The 27087-nt window shown below is 40.1% G+C and overlaps 2 protein-coding genes across 5 annotated transcripts in view; one reads left to right on the forward strand and one right to left on the reverse strand.

The window, feature by feature from the left end:
* Positions 1 to 16997, forward strand: part of USP13 (ubiquitin specific peptidase 13) — a 52703-nt gene extending 35706 nt beyond the window's left edge. Inside the window, exons 11-21 of the mRNA XM_032697855.1 lie at positions 2379 to 2504; positions 3833 to 3986; positions 5338 to 5512; positions 5920 to 6008; positions 6394 to 6516; positions 8057 to 8083; positions 8818 to 8961; positions 9930 to 10096; positions 10600 to 10762; positions 12356 to 12440; positions 13084 to 16997. Of these exons, the coding sequence (XP_032553746.1) occupies positions 2379 to 2504; positions 3833 to 3986; positions 5338 to 5512; positions 5920 to 6008; positions 6394 to 6516; positions 8057 to 8083; positions 8818 to 8961; positions 9930 to 10096; positions 10600 to 10762; positions 12356 to 12440; positions 13084 to 13177 (1347 nt within the window). The 3' untranslated portion in view covers positions 13178 to 16997. The remainder of the gene's footprint in view (positions 1 to 2378; positions 2505 to 3832; positions 3987 to 5337; positions 5513 to 5919; positions 6009 to 6393; positions 6517 to 8056; positions 8084 to 8817; positions 8962 to 9929; positions 10097 to 10599; positions 10763 to 12355; positions 12441 to 13083) is intronic.
* Positions 16998 to 19212: 2215 nt separating this feature from the next.
* Positions 19213 to 27087, reverse strand: part of PEX5L (peroxisomal biogenesis factor 5 like) — a 106607-nt gene continuing 98732 nt past the window's right edge. For all 4 annotated transcript variants that reach the window (XM_032697729.1, XM_032697732.1, XM_032697730.1 and 1 more), the window contains 2 exons: positions 26716 to 26873; positions 19213 to 26046 (listed from right to left, as the gene is read on the reverse strand). In XM_032697729.1, coding sequence (XP_032553620.1) covers positions 25842 to 26046; positions 26716 to 26873 — 363 coding nt within the window. In that variant the 3' untranslated portion in view covers positions 19213 to 25841. The remainder of the gene's footprint in view (positions 26047 to 26715; positions 26874 to 27087) is intronic.

Here is a 27087-nt window from a genome sequence, read left to right on the forward strand (position 1 = left end):
CTGAAATCAGAAGGCCAGTGAGATTTTGGACAGATAGAGCACTGATACAGAGTAGTTTACATGATCTGAAAGTCCTATGTCTCCTTGGTTTGTACAGCAGCTATTCATTGTTTTGCAACAACAAATAATGAATCCTGCTTGCTTCAAATTCAGCTTCAAAACTTATCAACACACCCCTGGGACTAAGGAACAGTGGAACAGATTTCACCATACATTGAATTATGTGTACTGACTGACCTGCTTTGCTAAACACACGCAAGATGTGAATGAAGAGTAATGTGCTGGAAGTTCAGGGACCTGAATCTTTCAAGTAAAGCTACACCTCCATGTTTAGCTCTGCATCCACGACTAGCAATGAGATATTGAGAACTTTGTAATGACAGATGGTATAAATCTCTGTTGGGTTGCAGTAAGCGTCTACTGGCATTTAACGGTGCTTGTGGTGTTCATAAATGCAGTTTAATAAAGTTGAAGTTACATGCCTCAAATGACTTCCTTATCAAGCAACTCATAGCAGATATTAGGATTTGAAACAGTTGTTACAGCTTTTGTTCCTTGTTGTATTGAAGATTTATTTTCAAAAAATCAGGTATAGATATTTTCTCCATTCCTTCACTCTGGGAATGTGAATCTATGTTTTTTTCAGCTTGGGGATGCTTTTTTTGTTTAATGCCTTCCTGCCCCCCCAATAATGCTGATATACATTGAGATATTATTTTGTCTTTCAGAGACATTTTTAATAAATATAACTGCATAGAATTTTAGGCCTTCAGTGTTTTCAAGTGCTTCTGCTTTGTGTCTATAAAATCAATTATTCATTTTATTTTTTTTCTTTTCCTTTTTTGTCCCCTCCTACATGCAAAGAAGTTCTCTAGCTTTCTGAGCCTTTGGAACTCATCCAAAGTTTTCGGGAGTTGTTGCTTGTAGAAGCATTCATATGAGATCTGCACTGGTCCAGCACAGTCTATATTTAGCTAAACTATTTTGCAACTGTTGATGGGGAAAGTATGCCAGGTATTCTATAAATATTCGTGGTACTGTGGAGTTGAAATTTTTCAACAGGAGTTTAGCCTGGAAATGGCAGCATTTTTCTTGGACCCACTTTAACATTAAAAAGAAGCTGAAAGCTTAATGGGTCATCAGCTACTACTTGATTTTCTGTTTAGAGCTTTAGCTTTGCGGGGGGGGGTTGTGTCCTCGAAGTGGAAAGGGTTTAGATTGCAAGATTCAATCCTCTTTTATAGACAGTCACACAGAGCATGTTTCTCTTCTTGTTCAAAGTGTGTAGGTGTAAACAAGGCTTGATTCCAAACTCACCGCGTTATACAGCAGGATGAGTGTGCCATATTCCTGCTTCTGGCATGGGAAGAAGCCTGGTATATAGTGATGTGAGCTGGTTTATGCATTTCTCTCCCCAGTCCTAGTTTTGATGAAAGGCAGTTGAGGACGCTGAAGCAAATATAACCCAAGATTCAGAAATCCCTAGAACATCTCTTTGTCCAAGCAATACCAGGACTCTGTCTCTTGACAAGAGACTTTAAAGGAGCATCTTAGGCTAATGTGGTTGCTGGTGTAGTGCCAGAAATTAAAAAAAGAATTAAAATTGAGAAGCTGCCTCTGGTTTCAGTGGTTCTAAGAATATTCTACCCTGGTAAAACAAAGAATAAAATTTTGCTCTTTTAGTGTGCATTTTATGTGCCTCCCATTTCATGCTGCTTTTTCTATTTTTATGTTGGTGTGATAATGCAACTCTAGTAATGAATGAGATTGACTGAGTTTTTGACAGCCTTTGAGAATTATACTTTTGCTAGGATGGCCTTGAAAATTATTTGGTTTCATAGAGGAAGAGAGCAAATCTGAATAAAAGATTCTGACCCCTTCAGAAGTGTTATTTAAATGGCAAAATAGCTAGTGTTGTGTTGAGATCTGGAATGGTTGGGGAGTCCTCTTAAACTAGCACAGAGGATGAGAAAGTCAAAACTAGGACTCTCTTGGAAGCTAGAGATTTTCTGATTTAGGGTAGTTTCCTACTGAAAGGCTAAAGGCAATGAGTTATGGTCTTTCAACATGACCAACACCTTTCTGAAAATTACTAACCTGTAGTAAACCCTCAGTAGTCTCTTTTAATTTGCAAATGCCTTAGAACCTGTAGAGTGAACACTGTAGAAACTAAGTCATAAAATATACTCTAAAACCCCCAAATCATGTTTTGGGCCCTCCCCATTTTTATTAAAGTGGAAAACTAGATGAAATGGAAACTATCATTTCTCCAGTGGTAGAAATGGGCCACAGGTAGATCTAGTGGAGTGACTTTGGGATATTTGGTCCAGGATTGAATAAAAATGTTTCTTTAAAATTTTTCTCTTTGTTTTATTTAGCCTCAACGCAATGGAATATCTCCCAGAATGTTTAAGGCTTTTATAAGTAAAGGCCACCCAGAATTTTCCTCTAATAGACAACAAGACGCACAGGAATTTTTCCTACATCTTATAAATCTAGTAGAGGTGAGAAAATCCCAATTACTTTTTCCTTGGTTATATTAGAAAATGAGGGTAAATCTGTTATATGAGAGTCTAATTTTTTTAATTATAGTGTATTTGGTCTTAGATATATAGAAAATGCCACTAATGGAAATGTATTTTGGTTTAGAAACAGTTGTTTCTTTAATTCTTCCTTTTCTTTACTTCACAGTCTTGCATGACCATTCACAGGGCCAATGCTGCTGATAGCAACTGTAGGAGATATAAAGAGGTCAAGCATCACTGTACAGGCTATAAGATTTATAAACATATGTGACCTTTTAAGTTGCTGTTCGTGTTATGGTTACATGCTATCTGTTTGCTTACCATATTGAAGTTTGTCATGGAATATTAACAAATTTGGTATTATTATTATTGTTATTATTATTATTGTTATTATTATTCCTAATTCATATAATTGTTGGAAGCAAATTAATTACCCTGTCCAGCTCTTTTGCAAATCCCAGCTGTACATCATTGAATCACGGGAGGAAGGACTTCTCTGCTGAAAACTAAGTAACTGTTTGTCAGTTGAATATTTTAGTATAAAAGTCTAAGTTCCACTGAGCTCCAGCTCACTGCTGTGTGTATAAGAATCATACTGTGAATTTTAATGCTGTCTTTCTGAAAAGGAATTTACAAATACATCAGTTTTGATGTAAAGCATTTCTTGTCTACCCTCCTCCCTCGTTTTCCCATTTTCCCCAAGAATCGAGGGTGTTTATTCATGTGTTACAGTCTCTAGATGAAGTTACTCACATTTGCATGCATAATGTTCCGCATCCCAAAATGCATGTGCTGATTATAGGATGGTTAGAAGACACTTCTCTGTTTCTTGCCTGATAACAGGCATTAATGTGAACAACAAGGAGAAGATATATTATTTGTTTGACATTCCCATCTGGATAATGAACTACAAGTTGCTTGTTCTGTTTCAGTGCAGATTGAGAGTGGTGGGAGCAATTCTGTTTGCTGAAAGGATGCTCCGTGTTATTTACCTGAGCTTTCTATCTTTACTGTAACCTGCCACCTCCCTACCTTCTTCTGTTCACCTTGACTCAGTCAGGTTCATTAGGCACATGCTCTGCAAGTTCCTGTGTAGAAAGATACTGCTGTGGGTGCAGACATTGTGGACTTCAGTTTATTCTCTACAGGTGCAAGATTTTTGCATGCAGTCCAATGCCACCTGAGCTGCCAGATCCGGGTGCAAGATCGGTGTCTTTGTGCTTGCTGTAGAACAACCAGCAACCTTTGGGTTGTCTGGTCATTTTAATGGTCATCACATAAGTGTTTGGGTTTAATATTCCTTTCAGAGGAACCCTGTGGGTTCAGAAAACCCGAGTGATGTGTTCCGGTTCCTGGTGGAGGAGCGCACGCAGTGCTGCCAGTCCAGAAAGGTCCGCTACACCGAGAGGGTGGACTACATCATGCAGTTACCTGTTGCCATGGAGGCAGCAACAAACAAAGGTAAAGAAAGAAACTGGTCTGTTTGACCCGGGGGTGTGCCACACTTGTAGTACAAGGTGTTCACCCTTGTTTTGCATGTGTATTGCGGGGGCAGAGGGGTCATGTGTGTGCCCAGAGATCCCCCTTAGGACTGAATCTCCTTTGTCCTGGGCAGTGAAAAGGTTTATAAACTACCTTTTTCATCATAAAAAAGGAACTGAACATACTAGCTAATAAATATCTGGTAAAAACACACACTCATAAACCCCCAAACCAATAAAAAAACCCGAATTGGCTTTGTGTTTGTTAGCAGCAGATTAGCAGATTAGAAGATTTAATATGACAATAGAGAATAGGGGTATAAGATAGTTTGTAATCTATAAATACAAAATACACAATTTGGATATCCTGGACTGCAGGGAAGGAGGATGGAGCATTGGATGTTGATTTAATAAACAGGAGTGGCTTTTTGATGCCTACAAGCTGTCTGAAATAGGACACTTGTTTTTAAAGGAGACAATAGCTGAGGAGGCTTGAAAACTTAGAAGCAGGAGAGAGGCACTGACAAATCGTGGTTGCCCCTGCAATCAGTGGTGAAGTCTTGCAGACTAACAATAAATGTGTGCTTGAGGTAGAAGTGAAGGAGACATCACAGGAACAGTAAAAGGGGGATGTGCCTCTGGTTTCATACACAGAGTCAATATGTAAAATATTTTATAGCCAGAGGGAAGTATTTTGGTTGTTTAATGAGATCCTTTGAAGTAGCACAAAGCTAGAAGTCTACCTACTGCTTTTCACCTAGCCCACAACTCCTTGAACTGGACGTTAAGTTTAGGATAACTTTGCAGTCTTTGTTCATCAGTTTCAGTGATGATTCTGTTGCTTATAAAAGAGCATGTTATTTCCAGGTAATGACTCAGAAGACAGATTAGTTTATAAATTTGCCATATGGCACTACTCAGCTTGCTGGTGTCAGGACTTTTTCTAGATCATACATAATCCTGTCCTGTCCAGATAGTCAGATGACAGAGATAGACAGCAATAACTTTCCAACTCAGATTGAGCTGATAAAGTGGGTAGTTGGTGTTACTATTAACACAGGATTCTGACTGTCATGGCAAGATTTTCGTTGGTGGTTCCCTGGCATTTCCAGTTCCGTGTTTTCACCATGAAGGAACCCCTTCAAAATAGAGATGTGTCTTTAAGTGTAGCTCCTGAACACGATGCAGACAAAAAAATTTGATGTCTAGTTAAAGCCCTGTAAAAGTTTTATTGCTAAGTAGTTTTTTGCATTTTCAAAACTTGCAAAAATAGGCCTGGTGAGGAACACACAATCATGACAGTATTCATTAGTGTTGTGCATATTTCTCAGATGAATTAATTGCCTATGAGTTGAAGAGGCGAGAAGCAGAAGCTGCAAGGAGGCCTCCACCAGAACTTGTCCGTGCCAAGATCCCATTTAGTGCATGTCTGCAGGCCTTTTCTGAACCCAGCAATGTAGAGGATTTCTGGAGTAGTGCCCTTCAAGCAAAATCTGCAGGAGTTAAGTAAGTGTGTGTCTGGCTGCCTGTTAAAATCTGTGCTCTGTGCTTGTCTTGCTACCTGGACATGATGCAGAGAGGAACAGACAAAAGCATAGTGGGTTTTGCTGTTGTATTATTGTTGGGGCTCGCTCACAAATGTGATGTGCAGATCAAGCCTGACAAGAGTTGAAGTGATGCATTGAGCAGGAAATAATTGTTCTCAACTGTCAACCTCCAAGAGGTGATGCAGTCTGGTTGTTAAGAGCTTGAACTTTAAATGCTCGTAGCTTAATTGTTTGCCCACATTTTAGAATTTGATCCTGTCTATCAACTAGCAATGGTTCATCTCAGTGTGCATGAGGTTCTGAAATCTGTGCTCCATGTGATTTTGTTGCCTTGTTTGAAAGAATTGTATTTCTTGTCCTTGCCAGGACTTCCCGTTTTGCTTCGTTTCCTGAGTACTTAGTGGTGCAGATAAAGAAATTCACCTTTGGCCTTGACTGGATACCCAAAAAGCTGGGTATGTGCTTTTTATATTTTTTATATATTTTTTACTTTTCTTCATTCTATCCAAGATAATGGATAAGGTGTACACGCTTTGGTAATGAGGACCTGACTTGACTCTTAAGTTTGTACTGTGAAGATCCTAATTGAGTCTTCTTTCCTTTTTTGACAAATTAAACCAATCCAGCAGGTCTGTGGAGTTAAAACACAGTTTCATGTAATCTGACCTCCTATTTAAATTGTTTTAGTGTTCCAAATGTCTCAAATAACTGTTTTCAGAAGGAGAATCCTGTCTGTGCTTGTACCTTGAATACCAGAGTCCCTTCTCTGAAGGGGTAGGTTACACCACAAGGGTCATTTTGCTGGGTGCATAAGCTCAGCCTGTTTCTCTGCTTTTGTAGATGTTTCTATAGACATGCCAGATTTCCTGGATATCAGCCACCTTCGGGCCAGGGGGCTCCAGCCAGGAGAAGAGGAACTTCCAGACATTGCTCCTCCCATTGTCATTCCCGATGACCCAAAAGGTATTTACTGGCTTACTGTCTCATGTGTTCCCCTTTCCTTCTAGTGCATAGGGATTCTCTTTAATCTTCACATTTTGGGACTGTGAACAAAAAAGCAGCTCTGTGCTTCTGTCATTGAAGACATTTACAACACAGCCTTTTGTCTTCTCTGCTAGACAGCCCTAGTTCTTGCAGCTTTGATGTTTTCAGGATTTATCATAGAATCACAGGCTGGTTTGGGTTGGAACGGGGGGTTCCAACCCCTGTGCCATGGGCAGGGACACCTTCCACTAGAAGGTTTGATAACTGATGCTGCTGTTCAGGACTCTTTCCAAATAACCTTCAGTTCATGTCCATGAATCCCTTGCAGTAAAGTCACTGTGCACTTCCCAGGTTCTGATGCAAAGGACTTGGTCTCAGAGTCCTGCTCTGGGTCTCATGACAGGTGTCAGAAGTGGGGTGGAGCATTAATCTATTTGGTCCTTACATTTGCATAAGAGGTGTTACTAAACTGCTGTTGTTTTGTACTAAATTTTTTCTAAAACCTGGTGATAAAGTAATTTGCAAGGTCCTGTACCTAAATCAATTTCTTGGTTCTTGTGTACTCCCTTGAACACAGTATATGGTCCAGTATATCTTGGTCAGAAGGAATTTTAAAATCTGTCTTTTATTGCAATTATTGATGTAGGATTTTAGTGTTACAGTTCTGAGCAGGTGCTCTTCTCCGTAGTCACAGACTTTACTTAGATAATTCCAAACACTTTGGTTCAACGTGGCACAACAAGCACAACATGTCTGCAGAACTGATTAATTCACAGGACAATACTTAGTGCACAAGGGGCCACAATTTAAGATAACAGTTTTCCAGGCATAGATTGGTTTATGGCTAGTAAAATGATGCCTTAGTGAATGGCTAGTAAAATGTGCTAGTTTATGGCTAGTAAAATGTTACCTTAGACCCAGGTTGTTGCAATTTCTTCCAAATGACTGGCGTTTGGGTGCCTCAGTATTTAATATGAAGCCAGTAATGCAACTACTCTCATGACATGATGGCCCCATTTGCTTGGATATTTTTAATAGAAGTGGCATAATATCAAGCTGTATGTAGGTGAAAGGACACCAGTACCTGAAATTGTGTGCAGAGCAAGGATATGGCAAAATTCAGTTCTCTAAAGGTTTTAATTTCATCCCATATCTGTAGAAGTTTCTCACAAAGGCCTGTTCCTTCTTACCCTCTTGTTGAATGGACTGATCTAGTTTTAGTGTAAGTGCATGGCTGATGGTACTTTATTTATAACAAAACAGATTCTTGCATAGGTCAACCATCAGCTTTATTTCCTACTGGTTTTTAATACCTGTGACACTTTGCTCTGAACTAAGGGAAATTACTGCTCTAGTTCATGGCAAAAACATCGGGGATGTAAGGATGAGCGTGCCCTGTCTCTATGAGGTCAAATGTTTCTATGACTTTAAAAATACAGAATTGTTTTTTCATATATGGATCTACTTAGCCTTCATATAAGTCCTTTTCCCTGTTTTTTTTTCCATCCTTAATTTTCAGATCGTATGACGAACCATTTCATGGAGTGTACGTATCTCATTTTTCTGAGACTGGTATTTCAGCTGCTTAAAAGGTTGTCATGCTTTTGCTCAGCTAATGGCTTCTCATCATAGAGATGCATGAAATGTTGCCCTGCATGCTTCTAAATAACAGCTGATTTCTGTACTTGTTCAGCATTTACTTCCACGTGTGCAGGATTCTCTTAAAAAAGAGTCTGCAGTAGCATCAGTGTAGCCAGAATATGAGCTGCTCCTCCATCTGCTGCTCCTCAGGAGGATCTTGCAGTTCTGGAGGTCACAGCTGCTTGATCCTGGCTCCCTCTGGACAGTGATTTAATCTAAAACTGTCATTCAGAGATGAAGTTCAAGTGGACACTGATATATCTGGCAGGTGTTGTTTCTCTAACCTGCAAGATCCTGCCTTTGAGAGGTGCTTGCTTTTGGCTGCCACTTCTAGCTGAGTTCGCCATCTGACTTCCTCACCCCTTGAAATTCAGTGGTGAGGTTTCTTAATAAATAAAGTCCTGTAGTCATCCATCAAGGTTTAATGACCTGTGTGGATTACTGTGACAAAAGATTATCTCTAAGTCCATAGCAACTATTGTAATGCTGTGTACAAGGCTTATGGCTGTGGGTTTATTGAAGTACTAAACCAAATCCAAGGGATAGGTACTGTAATGTGTGGCGCCATGAATAACAATGAGACATATTATACAGTGGATGAAACTAGACTTTGATATTTTAGAAGGTCTTTTCTTGTAGCCCTAGATATTGATGAGTCTTCAGTTATGCAACTGGCAGAGATGGGCTTTCCTTTGGAAGCATGTCGGAAAGCTGTGTACTATACAGGCAACCTGGGTGCTGAAGTTGCTTTCAACTGGATCATTGCACACATGGAAGAACCAGGTCAGTGACTGGAAGGTGTAAGTTAAACTCAGTTCCTCGTTGTGTATTTTGGCAGTCAGTAGAAATTTTATAATGTGTGACAGAGAAACAACGACCCCTTCCCCACCTGGGAAACCTGGAGGTGTGAGTGAATTTTCCTAAGCTGCTCCTGGGATGTGCAGAACTTGACCATTATGTGGTATCCTCTGCCTAGAAGAAGACAACAAACTAAGCTACACCAGAAGTACACCCTCCTGTCCTCACCAATGGTGTGGGCCAGCTCTGTGTTTCCACCCTTTGGCTAGGTCCGGGCTGCTAAGGGGGAAGCTGACTTGTGATCAAGTGTAAGTACAAAGAATCCTGTGGTCTGGATGCTTTTCTTTCATATCAGCCTTCTCTAGCTCAGGCTAGAGCATTCACGCTGTACTTAGAACCTGGGCTATCTAGTGGTGGACAGGGCTGCTAGATGTTCTCCACGTCCTGTGTTTCATCCATACAAAGTTTGGGCTACTGATCCAGCACTGGGTATATCTGAGTACTCCCTTGCCAGGAAACTCCAGATTTGGTTAAGTTCATGCTTCACCATGGGCTTTTGTGCTGCTTGTGTAAATGGGGAATGAGTTTCACTTGGGCTTAGCTGACATTTTCAGGAATGGAGTCAGTTCATTTTACATCTATGCACTGGGTTGTCTATTATCCTGGTGACATCATTGCTTCCATACCAATCTGTGCTACTTTCCTTCAGTTGTTTGACTTCTGCAATGTGCCAAGTTATTCCAGTCTGCTAGATATTTTGTAATGTGCACATTCATTTTGGTTTTTTTAAGGCTTTCCACACATCTAAGTCCCAATTTAAATGCCAGTGAAATGAACTTACATTGATTTCGGGACTGCTTTTGAGGTCCTGCTTGTTGTTTGTTTGTGGTTTTTGTTGACTTTTCAGTTCAGTGAGGCAAAAGAATGAACTGATGAATATTTGTTTGTTCCAGATTTCGCTGAGCCATTGGTCGTATCTGCATTTGGAGAAGTTGCTTCCAGTGGGGCAGCAGCATTAGGAGCTGTAGGGTTAGATAACCAGCCTCCTGAAGAGATGGTTGCAATTATCATTTCCATGGGATTCCAAAGGAATCTAGCAATTCAAGCGCTGAAGGCAACAGTGAGTTCCATGGATTATTGGTAGCACTTGAATTTTGTTTCATGTTCTGTACTTTGTACAGGTGCATGCTCAGATTCCTTTGAAATGTGTATAAAAATCCAGTTAGTGGATGATGCACCAGAACTATTCTGGCACAGTGTGGGATGCCTGACTTGTCTGGAGTGGGGAAGGTGGTTTGTGTGTTTCACTCAAAGTGTGGAAGACAGTAAGGAAAACTTATCTGCTTTTACTATCAGCTGAACAATAACCTGGATGCCTAAAGGCTATGTGTCTGCAAGATAAGAACCTGGGGTCATGGATCTTAGCTGTGAGATTATTTCTTTTCCATATTCCAAGCTTCTGCAGAGTGCTTGTTGAATACTATTTTACTTGGAGGTAGACTGTGTACCTTACAAATTTTAAGTGCTGTTAACATGATCCTTACTCTGTTCAAAAACTGTTGAGTGGCAGCATGATGGTAGAGAATGTATTAAAGGCTGCTCTTTTGATTATTTGGCTCACAGAACAATAACTTGGAGCGTGCACTGGAATGGATCTTTAGCCACCCTGACCTTGAGGAAGAAAGTGAACCTGCCTTGGACACGATGGATATGGAGAACAATGCTAATGCCAATATCCTTGCAGACACAGGGTCAGAGGGACCCAGGATCAAAGATGGGCCTGGAAGTAAGTTCTCCTTCAGCTTAGAACTGGTTATCACGTTGTTGTGTCACACCTATACCATTCATAGAGCTCCTTCCTGTTTTGAAAGTAGTTACTGCGCCTTTTTGGACGCAGACTTCCAGTCTTGCTTCTGGGCTTGGTTGGCTGCTGAATTCTGTGGGCTGTGTTTGCTCAGAACACTCTTTGCTTGGACTCACTGAATAACCTGAGTCCGAGTTTGTTGTTACCAGAGCATGTAAGTCTGTCCTGGCGAAGATTTACTTTTTGTTCTGTTACTATAAGATAAAAAGACAGAGAAAAGCTACAATGTTTAACTCCTCAGAGTCTGAGCCTCCTAAAGGCAACGCTACTGTTACAGACCACCTGAGTTTCTGTCCTCCTGTGGTCTGCTGGACAGTTTCATAATCCCTTCAACCAAGCTCCTTGTTCAAAATATGTGAGATATAGTTTGTATCCTGCATGTACTGCTTTTGTTTTGTTTTCTTTTGGTTGAGATTCTCTGTCATACTACTGCTAAATAAACCACAAGATGGGGCTAAGGTACAGCAGGCAGAGTTGTGAAGCAGGCAAAGAACCTGATGTAAGTGGAACAGCACTGAAGTACAAAAGCTCAGCGGTGGTGCTAACATAAGGATAACACATAACATTTTTTGAAGGGCCTTTAGTGACCAGTTCTAAAAACTGTAGTATGTTTTAAACTTCTACGTCTGTTCTTGAATGTAAAGGTCTTATGAAAAAAAAATTAACAGACAATTTTATTTTTGTTTCTGTGGTTGCTACTGTTATATTAGCATTATAAATATCAACCTTAATTCTTTTGGAGACATGGGAAACACTGATTATTGTTAGGTTAAAAAAAAAGATTTGGAATAATTAATTTTTGTGGTACTTAGCCTTTATAGACTGAGACCATTTACTGATTGCCTGAAATCCTGATAACCAACATGATTCTGTAAAATGGCTCCAGAAAGCCCTCTCCACCAAAATCCAGGCCCATGTCCTTATGCAATGAAAAAAGGTACCCTTTTACTTTTGGTGGTAATTTGGGTGAATGGCATGAATGGGTGGGGATGAAGAACTAATGCTGAGTTCCCCAGGGACTTTAGGCACAAAAATTGTCCTTGTGTTAAAGGAAGAGGTTTCTTTCCTGTCCTTTCTTTTATGGGCTGCTAAAATATAAACTTCTGGATTTTATTTGATTTTTAGGGGATCTGTGATCACACTTACAGACATGGCTAATTTGTGTGCAGAATGAACTCCATATCTGGCACTTTCTGTGGTGCTGTCTGTGAACTGGGAATGAATCTGCTGTTTTCTTTTCCTGTGATCACAGCCCTGGTGTGTGCACAAGTCTGTGTGGGTTTGATTAGGATTGGTTTGATGTTTGACAGTGAATCTGATGTTTGACAGTGAACCTGACCAATAGGTAGAGTGAGAGTATGCTGCAGTGCTAACAGAAACTCTGTTTGGGGGTGCAGAGTGTGAGTTAGGAGTGCTCAGCTGATTCTCCAGTATTAGAAAGAACATTTCCCCTGGAGTCATATTTCAGTGTTAGCAATAAAAACCTTATGATGCCATTTGTACTTCTTCAAACAGGATATGAGCTGTTTGGGTTCATCAGCCACATGGGAACATCCACGATGAGTGGCCACTATGTTTGTCATCTCAAAAAGGAAGGAAGGTGGGTGCAACTGGGAGACTCACACAGGGATAAGTAAATGCTTGGTTTGAGGCATGAATCTCTACAGTGCAGGGTGTGCTCACGGCAGACAACATGTGTTTTACCATCTATACATTTCCCAACAAAGAAATGAAATCTGTTACAGATTGTAGATGTGAGTCAGCTCTGATTCCACTGAGGTCTGGGCTGAAATGTCCCATTGGCTCTCCTGTGCTTGCTGTTACAAATTTCTTCAGTTTGGGGCATTGGTTCTGTATCTGGCTTAGTTTATCTGAGCTGTCCCCCTCTTCTTTTTGTTCCCCATTGATAGAAAGCCATCAAACTATGGGCTGATACTAGTATTGTTGGTACCGTGGTGCTGATCTGGGCTGTGATTTTGATACACTCCCATTATCTGGCATTGGGAATCCCTGATTTTCCTTCATTTGAACTGTAATGACACATGCCTCTTCATTTCCCCCTTCTTTTTCATTTCCTGGCTCTGCCAACACTCTGCTTTGGCTGTTTCTCTGATCTTTTATTCTTGTTGCAATGTCTAATTTTAGATTTTAAGCTCTTTGAAGTTTGTGTCTGAGAAGTCCGTGATAAACTAGTGATGATTTTCATACACACAGAGTGTGATCCATCTTTTTTTTCCTTTCAGATGGGTGATCTACAATGACCTCAGAGTCTGTGCCTCAGAACGACCTCCCAAAGACCTGGGCTACATTTATTTTTATCATAGGATAGCAAGTTAGACCTCAAATCTATTTCCTGGCCTTAAGAAGCCATAAGCCTTTTTAACCTGCCCAAAAAAAGCGTACAATAAAAAAAAAATCTAAAACCAACAAAAGACCCCTAACCCTTGGACTGCCAAAAAGCAAAAGAAAACATGAGATGTTTATAGTGTATTTAAAAACAGTCATTTGATGCCGCCTTAAATGTTAGACGGGAAATTTCTATTAGGTGCTGTGTAGTACATTGTTTTAAATTTATACACCTTAAAGGCCATGCAGATTACTGGTGGAGTTTGCAGGCAGTGTGGGGAGAAAGTGGAAGCTTCAGTATTGAACAAAAATAGCTGAGTTTATCCCAGCTCCTGCCTGATCTGTCCATGCATCTGTTGAAAACCACAAACAAACACTGGTGTCTTTGGTAACTGGAAGCCAGTGTTTTCAACCAGAGCCTAGACCACTTGTGGAAATCATATAAAAGTTGGAGGGAGAGGGTCTGTGACTGTTCTTCAAAGCAGATCTTACTTCAGAGGTTATTTTCAGTGCAGTGAGAAAAGTCAACTAAAATTCTGTCTGTTGAAATTTAGTGGTAGAGTATTTGATTTGCCTTTTTGATGCATGTCTAAGAGCCTAATGGAGATAGAAGCAATCTCCTATCAGTGCCCAGTACATTTTCTGCCAAAGAGAAATAATAGATTTTATTTTTGCAGACATAGATTTCTTCATCTTCTCTTGAATGTTCATTTTGCAAGTTCTTCCAACAGATACAGGACTACAGATGGCTAAAAGAAGCAGGCTTTCTGACTATGAAATCAAACACATACCCTCAGGAAAGGCAAGGCTATTATTTAAATTTGGTTTTCATATGGAGGAGGTAAGGAAGGGTTTAATGTCCTGTTATATTTACGTCTGGGAAACTTGCATCTAGACAACTCATAATCCAGCTGAAATCAACTCCCTGATGAAGTATTCACAGTGAAAATCTGCTTTCTGCTAAGGATTCTTTAAATACAGTTTGCTCTGTGAGTGGGGGGAAATTGCTTAGTAGAATTGCTGTTTTATTGATTTACCCCTCTCTCTCCCCTTAAAAAAACCAAACAACAAAACCCAACAAGAACAAAAAAACCTTGAATTGGTATTTCAGCTTTCTTAAAATTTGCAAACACACCAATAATCTGATCTCTTCCACAGACACCTTCTGAAAGGTGTTTGATGTCTCTGGCATGGTTTAAGGGGTGGGTAGGTAGGGGCTGGCCTTTCCTGTCTGTTTTTGTTTTTTTGGTGTTATTTCAGTTTGTTTTACAATGAAGAATATATATGTGGGCTTTTAAATTATATTTGAAAGCACTAATTCTAGAAAAAATTACAATGATGAGTGTGAAACCTTTCATGATTCCAGAAAATACCCCAAAGGTTCACAGTGTTGGCCACTGCTTAGAGACTGTTGCTGGAGTTGCCTTGTACAATGTTACTGAGCCCTCAAAATAAATTGCAACAGTCAAAAAATCCTCTTCCTTACGAAGTGGAGGAGAACCAAGGAAGTGTAATTACATTTTCTCTGCAGTCAGTTCCTACAACTTTAATAGCAGAAATTCAGGCAGCTACACACTACAGAAGAGAACCCAAATTAAATGTCTAGGTACGAGTAGGGTATTTCATTTTTTTCCCGGTGTTTGGGGGAAAATAGTTCTCCCTCTGATCATAAAGCCTCATGCAGAGCCAAAAAACACTGTTGTTTTTTTAATCAGTTTTTGATCTTAAAAGATTTGGAGAGAAATTCCAGTGCAATAATTCTGTACAGTGTAAAGGTGCCTAATTGCTGAGAAAGCTCCCAGCACTTAGTGCTCTTATTGACACAGAATCATGGTGTCCTAGCATATTAATAAGTGTCCCCTGTGAGATTCAGCTGCCTTGTAATTATTGAGCCACCAGTTCTGGATGAAATAAAAGCTGCCAGTAATTTTTTTCCTTCTTCCATGTTTTAGATAGTTGTATACTTCACCAGAAAATGGCAGATCTGAAAATGGGATCAGCAAATTATGCAGTGATACATCATCTATTTAAAGTGAAAGAGCAAAACTTCTGTATATCTATATGTTTTTTCATTCTGGCAGTAGAAAAAGGAGAAAAGGCCTTTTTATTTTTCCCCTTTTTAAAAAAACATGTTTTCCTTTTTTTTTAATTCACAATTATATTCCGAGGAAGTTCAGCACAACAGCTTCCCTCTTGCCTCATGAACTTAAAGGGCTATTTATAAACTAACACGATCTGGTGGCCACTGCCTTTTTATTTAGAAACGTTGGGTAAATAAAGGCCAACAGAGTAATTCCCATGTTCATTATTAAACTGGAAGCATGGCTGGTCTTGTAGGATCAAGAATGGAGCTTGGACTATTGCAAACTATTTTTCTGGTGCATCCTAAAACTGTAATGGCTGTGGGACTGCCTGATGTCACAAGGTACACTTGGAAGGCTGGGAGGAGATAAACTGGAAATAGTAACTGAAAGGGGAGAGCCCTTGGCTGGCTGTGTAAGGGAACTGTAGCAGCTCAGCTCCTGTAAGTTCTTTTTAGTTCATGACTCGTGTTCTGCCCACCCAAAACCACCAAGTTGGTCAGGAGTGCAGGGAGCAGTTTAGGGGAAGGGCTTACAGGACTTGTGAAATTTAGCAGTTAGAAATATGTTAGAAATTCTTCAGTCAGCTGTTTGAGGCATTATTTTATTCTCTCCCAAAGCAGTGGCTTCCCTTCTTTTTCAAATTGCTGGTTGTCTGCCTTTTGTGATGGGATATGTGTGAAGAACATCTTGAATCTGGAGGAGCAGGATGTAAACTCCTGACTCTTCAGCCTAATGTGGGGGAGAGGAGTTTGTTTTGGTGGTTTCTTCTTTTTTGTTTTGTTTTGTTTTTTAAACTACAGCATGCAGAAACCACACTCAAACAGCCTGTACTGAATAATTTATCAGGCTTTGGCTGCTAAAATTTACATGTGCTGAGTTGTGCTGGGCCAGACCTCAGTACACAACCTGGGCACACTCTCTGTGTCTGGGTGGTGGAAGAGCTGCTGGGGAGTTCAGTGTGCTGAGGGCTTCTTGCCAAAAAAGGGATGGAGGAAGAAAAATCACTGTGAGCTGTTTGAGACAATCTAACCTGAGAATTATGGCAAGCCAGGACTTGGCAGTGAATAATTCTCTTATTTCTCAGACTGATTTTTACTTCTATGTATGATACATTTAGGAAATTGGAAGGAAGAAAAACTCAACAACTTCTACTTGTTTAGAATAAAAATTAATTTATTCAGAGCTGCAGTTTTACAACAAGTGTAGATGTTTCTGAACTCCCATCACTTGAAACTCTACTGGGTTCAGTGACATTGACTCACTTTAGTGGAACAGAAACCAGCCTCAGCCCAGTTCTTTGCTTCAGGCAGCCTCCACTGGGTCACAGAACACGTTTGGAATATTGGTGCAACCAGAGCTCATTAGATTGCTTTAAAAGCCTCTCCAATTCATTCCTTTTGTTCTCCATCCTGGCAGCAGCCATTTTTATCCTCTTTGCTGCTTTCATGCATTGAAAGACTATGCAAAATATGTAACTGGACATTTTATTGTTTTCCCCATCACCCTTCCTACTTTAATGGCTGAAATCAGTGTCTGATTTCTACTCACTCTTCAGTGGTTTTACTGTTGTATCCTGGAAGTGTCTGTCCTGGTTTACTTTGCACCACTTACAGTTGTTTGCTTGAAGCACTGTTAACTTTTTGGAGAGTATTTGTCCAAGATGAGAAAGGTTGTGAATGACATTGTTGCAACTGTTTTAAATTAAAAAGAAATATTCTCACATCTGGTGACTGTGTGGATTCTTGCTTCTTTCTTTCCTGTCTGAAGAGGAATAGACTGAACGTGTTTTGATTCTACCTCTTTTCTTATTCTTTGTGATCACTTCTGGTGTTTTACTTAAAAAAAAATAACCTGCAGAGGGAACAGCGACGTTCATGAGAGTCTTGATTTCTTGTGACTCCTGGCATTTCACACATTGAAAAAAAGAGAAATCCACAAGCCCTGAGTGGATATAAACCAAGGCAAAAATAGAAAACAGGATTTAAGTCAAGATTGATTTTTTGTTTTTAACTTTTAAGCCAGTTGATGTTCTTTGATCACAAGAGTTGGCGAGGTTTGTGTGGAATAGTGTTGTCATTTCACCCCAAATTCCTGCTTTATCATGCTCTATAATTTGTGATACTCACTTAGAAATTTTATCTGCAGTAAAGGATACATCTGTTTTCCTCACGTGTAAGGACTTTACATAGCAATGTGACCACTGGGAGTCTGGTAGGTGCAAGAATAGGCCAAAAAAGAAGAGTGAGGATGACAAGCATTTCTACTTTTTATAGGATCATGAAACCAGGAACTGGAGGAGAGGTAAAAGAGGTAAATCTGCCAGGCTCTGAGTGACACTTCCTGATGTGGAAATAGAGGACATGTGACATGTTGAATGATAAGAAATGTAAAGTTGGTTCAGCTTCTGAAATCCAAATTTAATGATCTGTTTTGGTCTCTTTTCTATGACAGATGTCCTTTGTGACCATGGCAAGTCACACCACACCGTTCACACCACTTGTAGCAGCTGGCAGAGGTGGGAGAGTGGCTCCTTGTGCAAGCTGAAGGGCTCTGTTCAGACTTCATCCAAGAATTCCCTGTGTAGGATTTGTACTTGCTAGCTTTTCCAGACTGTTTGTGGGAGGTGGTATTGGATAATTCACAAGTTACCACACTCTTCTCTCCCTCACTAAAGCGGGAAGTAACACCTCTGTCCCTCAGGTATACTACAAGCTTAACTTGAATAAGAGAGGCACTGACAGCTGTGGTGGAAGACAAATGCTATAAAATTATCGAAGACAGATCCTGCAGCTGGTGTGGAGTGGGCGATTGTGTTTTCAGATGTCTTCACCAGTATCCTTCCCTGACTTTTTGAGCAGTTTTTTATGTGTATTTGATACTAATGCTTTTCTCCCAACCACTGTCTTTGGCTTCAGGATGACAGTGCTGTGTTCCTGATCTGGGTTCCTTACAGAGGATGTAGCTCATGGGTATTCCTGCTGCTGCTTTGTTGGTACATTTGAGCAGCAAGAACTAAACTAACCTTTGTATCTCCTGGCAAAACACACCAGTCTCAAGAGCCCACAATTACTTTCATCCTAAGCCTTAGTGTGTTTTTAATGTCTCTTCCCTTTTCTCCTTTAGTGGAGGGTTCTGGTTACAGCCATATTCAGACAGCTTTCTTTTTGCTGTGGCTCTATCTTCTAGTTCTTTTTCCTGGAGCAACCTACATGTTCATGGAGAGTCTCAGCCTTCAGATCCTTGCTGATGTGGTCCTGCTTTGTCCTGTCACAGCCCCCCAAGCTGTCCACAGCCCCCAGCTTTTCTGTCCACAACATCATACAGGAATTTTTGTCCCTCATGTCTGTGCTTATGTTGATGTCTCATAGCAAAAGCATAGAGTAGGAATGGTATCATCCTTATCAGCTCCTTTGCCTCATTGTGTGAAAGCCAAAACTGAAAAATGCCCATAGCAAACTCCTACTGTGGTGTTTGGGAAATCGCTTGAGTAGTGATTTCAGTCACTGAAAGTTGGGTTTGTTTTTTTTCCTAAGGATTGTTTTCTGATATTATTACTTCTGGTTTAATTGTTGCATTGTCTTCAGGAAAAATTCTGATCTACTTTTTTCCCATTTTCCTCATGTGGACTGTTTGTGCAAAAGCCTTTGGGCCAGGCTTCAGCTGAAATAAATTCCAGTTGTAAATATAATTGATCAACATGTTGAAATAAAAATAAATTCTAAAAATAACTCTGCCTCAGAGTAGCAATGAATTTATGAAAAATGAGAACAAAAGCATATTCTGGGCTTAATTTTTAAGCAGAGAAGCATGTTCACTTTGCAAACAGTAGGACAGAAGACCTAATTGAAAAAATCTTCTTTCAGTTGGAGATGTAGATCCTTCCTTTCAGTTCATGTAATTGTAGTGAAGACCATTCTCAAATTGAAAAGAGATTTTGAAATATTTGAAGCCACAGACAAAGTTTATTTTTAAAACATATTTAAAAATTGCACAGTTATAAATACAGGTAAATAAATACAATTTAATATGTGGAAAAGAACCCAAGGAAGGCATGCTTCCATTACAGTACAAAAATACTACATCAAGTGTGGTGCTCTGCAAATAGTCATCTATGACCTTAATAAATTTAACACATCCAGTATGCACATAGTACTTTTTTTTTTTTTGAGGAAATAAGTTATTTTTAAACAGCAGTGCAAGGAAACACCAAATTAAAGCATCAGTAAACTAAAGGTCTGTGTTTAATATTATACACAGCTGATAATGCACTAAGTATACAGAGGCAGAGCTACCTGTAGTAAGAAACTGATCTTTTACCCCGTTATGTTCTACATTCAGATTCTTAATCTAGGTCAATATGAGCCTTGGTAACGGAATGTAAACATTCAGGTGTCGGGCTGAGCTCCCACCTCCGCACCCACCGCCCGCCCTGCCAGGCCTGGCACCTGCCACACTTCACCCTCACACCGGGAGGGAAGTGAGCAGGGCAGGGCTGTGCAGCAGCAGGGCTCTTCAGATGGCCCAGGTGAAAGTATCTGCCAACCCTATAATCTCTTCTTTCCCGTATGTTGGCTTAAAAATAAAGCCAAAAGAACTGATGCAAGATTGCAAAGGTTTTTTTTCAAACAGTTTACAGCGTATAGAGGAAGCCACACAGAATGCCTCTCAAAACTATATAGTTTTATTTTACTCTAGATATGTTATACTCTGATATATAAAATATATTTATAAATTTCTTTCATTTTTCTGAATTTACAATAGCTTACTGATATTAAAAAGGCTATTCAAATTAAAGGTTTAACCGATGTTGATGGCATTCTGTAAATGTAGAAGGGGAAAAAAGATCAAAGCACATCAAGTCTTGACCATGCAAGCTTGCTCAATGGGCTGTCACATATGCAAGCATTTGTAAAGTTACAGCATATTTTAGGAAAATTTAGATTCCTTCTGTCTCTCTCCCTTGTTGAATGCCTGTTACTTCGTGGGCTGAGGCTCTGAAACTTCCCGTGGATTCTGTGACATGCCTGTTTTTCACTTTGCCTAGGTTTGTTCAAAGTGTCAGTGATCTCTTTATGCCTGGCACTTCTTTTTTCTGATTTATTTCACCAGTCCAAAACCAGTAGAACTATAATGAAGGAATCTGACTTCTAGCCTAGGTAAGGTTTGAATAGTAGATAATACTGTATTGCATATCCACCGTTTTTTTTCACAACGTGCAGTGCATTTTGTCTTATCGTTTTTGTCTGTGAATACTTGGCATATTATAAACATTTATTACATAAATTCACTGTACAGACTGCTAAGCTGACAACACTGGTGACCAGAAATCACATTTTTTCAACTGTGCAGGTTATTCATGCGAAATAACTAATATGTCTCATTTTGCAGATGCATGTTTGGGCAAAAGAGATCTACAACCAGTTTACGTTTTGCTCCATTTCTCACTGGCTCCAACAGACAGTGTCTACCAGTAATTGTATCAGTTATTATTTCTGCTATGGTGGCTTTTGTGTCCTGGAGGCCCATGCTCTGTGGATGTTTCTGGGATCACCTGGTTACTCTGTTGGTGTTGTCAGGGTCCTCCTTTTCAGGCCCACGTTTTCTAAATTTGGTTTATTAGCTTAACTCCATATGCTGAGGTTTCAGATGAGTTGAGTGTCTTCAGCTGGAGGTAGCAGATGTGAAGTTTTACATCTACATATTTCAAATAGGACATTGAACACTGAGCTGTTTTCAGAGCTGTTGGGCAAGTTTGAAAAGCCTGGCCATGGTAAGAGAGAGACTGAGACAACAGTTTTTTCACTGATTCTTGGAATCTTTTTCTCTAGTTTGTGCTGTGGGGTTTAGACTAGAGAAGAAAATGTGAAAATCCAAACACCCAGCTTCCCTGTGAAAGCTGTGCAAATTTGGCTTTTTTAATTCTTGAGAGGATACTAAAACATGTCTGCAAAAACTGTTACCACAGATGTCTGTTATTAATTAAGCATTTGAAGCAAACATGAAATCCACAACACAAAGTGATTTCTAAGAATGGGATTTTAAAAGGGCTCTGCTTTTGGTCTAGCCTGTTCCAAATAATATGAACAACTCAGATTTGAGTTTGGTAGACGCAAAGTACTTTTAAAATATTCCGTAGAAGATACCAATCAGTAGTTTGAAAATACCCTATGTGTGGGCCTTCTGCATGCATTCTGTAAACCCATGCTCAGGTAGCATTACTGCATGCATTGGGTTAATACTTCAGAGTGGTTACTGGTTAATGTAGCTGCATGCAACATTGTCACGTGAGGTTTTGTGTCATTTGAACTTCCCTCTTGATATTTTTACAAGTGCTATGATTTATCAGATCATAAGAAAATACCATTAGATACAGATGCGTATACCTGTGTACCTAAAGATCAAATCACTTCTTTAAGCTGAAGTAAGCCTGTCCCCACAAAGTTTCTGTGGTCATTACAGTTTAATGGGATCAGCCAGAAATGAGCCTTTTGCCTTCATTGCAAAGCCTCACTCCATAAATAATCCCCATGATTCCAGTGCCTGTTCAGCACGTGCAGTGGTACCAGAGCCAGCCCTTGCCTGGTCACTGAATACCTGCACGTGAGCTGATCATGCAGAGTGCTGAGCAATCCTGTGAAGGCTCCAGGGTTCCAGTGCTCGGCAGCTTTATGGATCAGGCTTCTAGGTCACAAATATTCTTAAAGCTTTGCAGAGAAAAAGGACAAGGACAGTCCTAAGCTGGGGGTTAGGAAAATGTTTTTTAATTGCATGAAATATAAAATAGAAAAAAGACTCAAAAACTTGGAATCAGTTACCTGGCAGTGATAAATCACCTCTGGAAAAAGAGGGGAGTAACAAGAACAAGAAACAGAGGTGGGAGAGATGGTGATACACCATTGCAGCACTCTGATTTGGCCTCACCCCATAGATGCTGTGCAGTTGTTACCCTGAAATGTCTGAGTCTCTTCTCTGAAGTTGCTAGTCTGTGTGTGAAACTGCTTCCTTAGACCTGGGCAACCTTGTGTTTGTGTGTTACCTTCCTCTCCAGGTGAGTGGTGACCTCACCCATGCCGTCTGTGGGACAGCACCACTCCCCTGCTCCCACACAGTGCCACCACATGCAATGACTGTTATTTCCCATCTTCCTTCCTTGCACACCTGGATGTCATGGATGGCAGGAGGTTTTGACTTGGTTGAGCTCACAGGGAACACTGAGAAGAGGACCCAGATTTGCTGTCTCTCACTCTCAGGCTCAATCTGCTACTGTTTAGCACCTGCCTTATTTATCCCACCTCATGCTTGGTTAGAAGTACAAGTAGATGAATTTTCTGTTCAGGTTGTTAATATGCTGCAGCCTCCACACTTTTCCTCTTGCTGTTCCAGGCAAATATATGTGCTTGCCCCTGAATATTTAAGGAATGCTGTGGGGAGGTCAGATCAAAGCTGTGTCTAATCCTGTCTGTTGCACTGACAGTGCTTGGCAGTGGGGGCTAAAGGAGAACAGTAAAGGCCAGGATAATAAAGAAGTCCCCAGAAGTCCCAAGAGCTGCTGAGTCTGACCTGTTAGAGAGAGGTGAGCTCAGTCTCCAGCTGCTCTCCCACACTGACCAGGACAGAGCTGTGTGAGGAGATGTGCCACTGGCCCCTAGAAGTCTACCTGCTTTATCCTTCCCCTCTTGCAGTGTCTCAGTCAGTGGTACCTGGTTAACTTGCCATAGGCTGTCTACAAGAGGAGAGAACAGCTGGGATAATCTCCAAGGGTGTGCACCATCTCTTTGGACAGGCTTTGAAGCCCATGTTCTGTGCAGCAGAACTGCAGTGCTCTTGAGGGACCCAGGGGCCTGAGCCTCCCCTTGGGAGGCAAGAGTTCAGCCCCTGTGATTTGTCTCCAGGTTACACAGACAGCTCGTACCAATCCCATGGGTGTGGACATGCATCAGCAGATGAGTGTAGTTTGGAGCAGTGCATCTCAGGATAAACTAAAAGCTACTTCCTACTTAGTTTGTTCTTTTTGGAGAGGCTTGGAGTTGCATTAGGTTTTCCTAACAACTGCTGTGTTACTCATCCACAGGCTGAAGATGATGTTTGGTGAACTGCCATGGGTATCAAATGCCCTTTATCATTCTGAGAAATCAAGTACTTTTTTTTTTTTTAATTTACAGATATAAAAATATCTGTTTTTTTTTTAATTTAAAGGTATAAAAATAAAGTTCCTGAACAGCTAATTCCTCTGGGTAAGCACTGATTATCCTACACCACAGCACAGAGGATATTCTAGAGGAACTTGTATGATGGCAGGGCATCAAGCAAAATCTAAGCACATATGCCTTTGCTTTACAGCCTCTTCTCAAAACTGCCTCCCTTCTCTCTTATCACTTCCCAGATTCAATTGCACTGCACCTTCTGCTCTGCCTTATCAATAAAGAGCTGTCATCACACATCGCTGTCAAAGCAAAAGAGCAAACTGTTGTCAGCAGATATGAATACAGCAGCCCACTTAGCTAAAGTGACATTCCCAGTCAGTCCCATACCCCATCCTTAGAGAAAGCTGCAGGATTCAGTTACGAAACGATAGATAAACAGGAATATAGATGTAGACAATGAATTAATAAAACACTTCTGAAAAATTTCTGTAGCTGTTTCAGCATCTCTGATCTGTGGGGGAGAGTGAGGGGTAAGCCTTTTATTTTTTAATGACTATCAATTCTTTGTATTTAACAAACTACAGATGGTGATTAGATGCAGTGGTTACACTGTCTTACATGGAATTTTCTTTTAAGTGGTTGCTGAAAATAACATACAGCTGCAAGAAACTTAAGGTTTGTACTGGTGAAACTGTCCAACTCCCACAGAGCTTCTTTCTCTGTGATCTGTGCGGTTGGATTTCTTTTTTATCTGGCTGAGCTGGATTTTTCTTTTAGTGTTGTTTATAAGAAATGTGCCATTTGTCCCACTTTACCACATTCCAGAAGCTATTCTGCGCATTGAATTCCTGACCACAGGTCAACACAGTAACCATCTAATTACACTTTTTCTCTCTCACTATTTTGGAAAAACATTAAAAATATCAGCAACTGAAAATCACGTCCTAAAAATTTCTATTCCTTCTTTGATTGATGCATTCACCCTGAGCTAAATGTGTTTGATTGTAGCCAATCAATCCATTCATCATGTGGAAATGTACTGCCCCAACACTGTTCCCCGTTCATCCAATCAGGGAAAATTAAGATGGTGTGTTTATATACACATTTGTAAGTAGCTACACATATATGGTGTTATATAAGGATTTACTCTGCTCTCATGGAGGTCACAGAGACTCTTGCTACTGTTTGCCATAATAGCAGGATCAAGTCTTGGTCTCAATCCTACAAGCACTATATAGACCAATTTCTTCAGGGAAGGTTTTCCCTTGAGCATGGTCTACAGGCAGTAACTCTTATGAAGATTTTTCTTTATTTGCAATAAAGATCTGTGGCTTTTTATGTTCTGAAATGACATCATTTGCATACAACATGTATGTGCATGCACATGCATGTATATGTATAGTACCTGATGGATGCATAATAGAATAATCTTTCTAGTTGTTAATGCAATTTATACTGTATTTGCATCTTTCTAAACATAAGAATATTGAAAACCCTCTCATTACATTTCAGGAAATGATAGTTGGTCCTCTATACCAACAAGGCCATCCTGTACATTCTGTTGTTGGTAACTAAAGTAAAAGCATAGCACTATTTTACAAAAAGAAAGATTAAAGTGCATAAGTACACAGATAGGTGCAGACCCTGCCATGAGCTCCTTTGAAGCAGACAGACTCTGTCCGAGATCAAGGACAGCTGGTTGAACAGTAACAATTCTAGTGCAAATTGACCCTTCTGCTGGCAACACTCGGCCTCTCCACTGGTACCCGACCTCATCCCATAGACCTCCATGGACAATGTTCCTCCTGACATTGCACATGGTTTATGAGCCTGCAGAACTGGGCCCAAATTAACTGAGGTACCTTTGGAAGCAAAAATTGGTTGCCAGCTAATAGATATGTCCAAAACAAAACACATCCATTTTACATGCATCTACTTTCAGAGCTGTGTTAAAAATGGACCTTGAGAAGAATTTTCATCAAAGAAATCAAAGGATAGGGAATCCCCATTGTGGGGCAAAGTGGGGCCAGCATAGTGCAACGAGCTACTAAGCAGATTCCTAGGATGCACTGCTTGCTGTTCTAATGTGCAATAGCCATTATCTAGGTTTGTTCTTAGTATACATTTTTTTATAAAGCTGTGTATATATAGAAAGATATAGCTTGTATGGGATGAAGGTTCTTCAAAAATTCCTATTTCATCTAATTCAGGGCTTTGTCAGATTACCACAGCTCATTTCAATCATTTGAATTTGAATTTATTTACAGTATTTTTGTGCTTTTGAACTTTTCCTTTTTGAATAATGTCTGAAATAATTCCCCTATTGATCTACAGTCATGATCTGTTGGAAAATGTGGTCATTTTGGGATGAGTAATAAAAAAGTTCTGTTTCCTAATACAATTTAGTCAGTTTGTGGATACTTTTTATTACGGCTCTAGATTAAAAGCTCTTAAGAGAATGTCTAGATCACCCACATTGGCAGCTTGAAATAGTTCTGGCTGGTCCATCATAGACAGAGCAATCCGAAGCGCAGCCCAAATATTGCCTGATAGAGCAGGGTGTGGAACCTGTTGTTGATTCCTGCTTTTTCTTTGCAAACTGAGAGCAGTGAGAAAATTGCTGACAGCCTCTCTGTAGGGAAGAGGGAAAAAAGACAGAATAGAGTAAAACTTTCTAAAGTTCCATGCCAGACTCTAATGCGTTATTTTACTGTGCAGTTCATCAGTCTCTTCATGTTGTTCTTGTTTGATTTTCATTAAACAGGTGGGCATGGCTTGTAGTAATGCAAAGCTGAGTCTCTTCATACATCTGGGAGTACTGTCTTCGTTGCTGTGTAGCTCCCCATCATCTTACCTGTCTTAACCTGACAGCTGGAATACCATCCTTCAGTCCTGAAGGATATACTGCAAGTGTTTTTGGTGACATTAGCTACTTGAAGCAGTTTAACTGAAGTTTCCCTTCCAACAACGGGCTCTTATATTTTCTTTTACAAATGCTCTTAAGCACAGGACTAAGTTCAAGTGCAAGAACAATCTCACTGACTATAATAGTACTTTCACTTAAAGCTAAAAAAATGCTTAAGCAGCTTGGTCGTTTTATTATGTAGAATTTGTGGCTATAAGAAAAGTACCATTGCTTTGCTAGTACTTCATAAAAACTAATGACAAAATTTTACAACAGCCGAGATCATGCAGCTGTATTCTGATTACTTTTTTTTCTTATATAGCTCCAGCCAGAAGATGAATCTTCACTTGGTAGTTGTGATCCCTGACTTTCTGTGTACACATTTTTTTAACTTACCTGTATGCCCCTAGGTTGATGCAGCTTATCCCTAAATTGTATCTGGACCTAATGAAGCCAGGTTGTATTTCCAGAGCGCGTGTATAGGCCTCGACAGCTTCTTCACTGCGATCCCCGTTTGCCAAGGTCGCTCCAAGACGGTTCCATAACGTATAGTCCTGGTGAGAAAATGAGTTTTTCTACTGTACGTGTCAAAAAGGGACAGAATAGCTCATTTTTGCTTGCAAAGTTAGGAAGACTGCAGAAAATAACAGTGTTGTATCTTAATTGACACAGAATGTGAGGTTCTGACTTGTGGTCACAGGCAACTTTATATAACTACTACAATTAATTAGCACACGCCTAGAAATTGGACATGTATAAATCTGCTTC

Source organism: Chiroxiphia lanceolata, chromosome 10, assembly GCF_009829145.1.
Source record: "Chiroxiphia lanceolata isolate bChiLan1 chromosome 10, bChiLan1.pri, whole genome shotgun sequence".
In the NCBI taxonomy this organism is placed as follows: domain Eukaryota; kingdom Metazoa; phylum Chordata; class Aves; order Passeriformes; family Pipridae; genus Chiroxiphia; species Chiroxiphia lanceolata.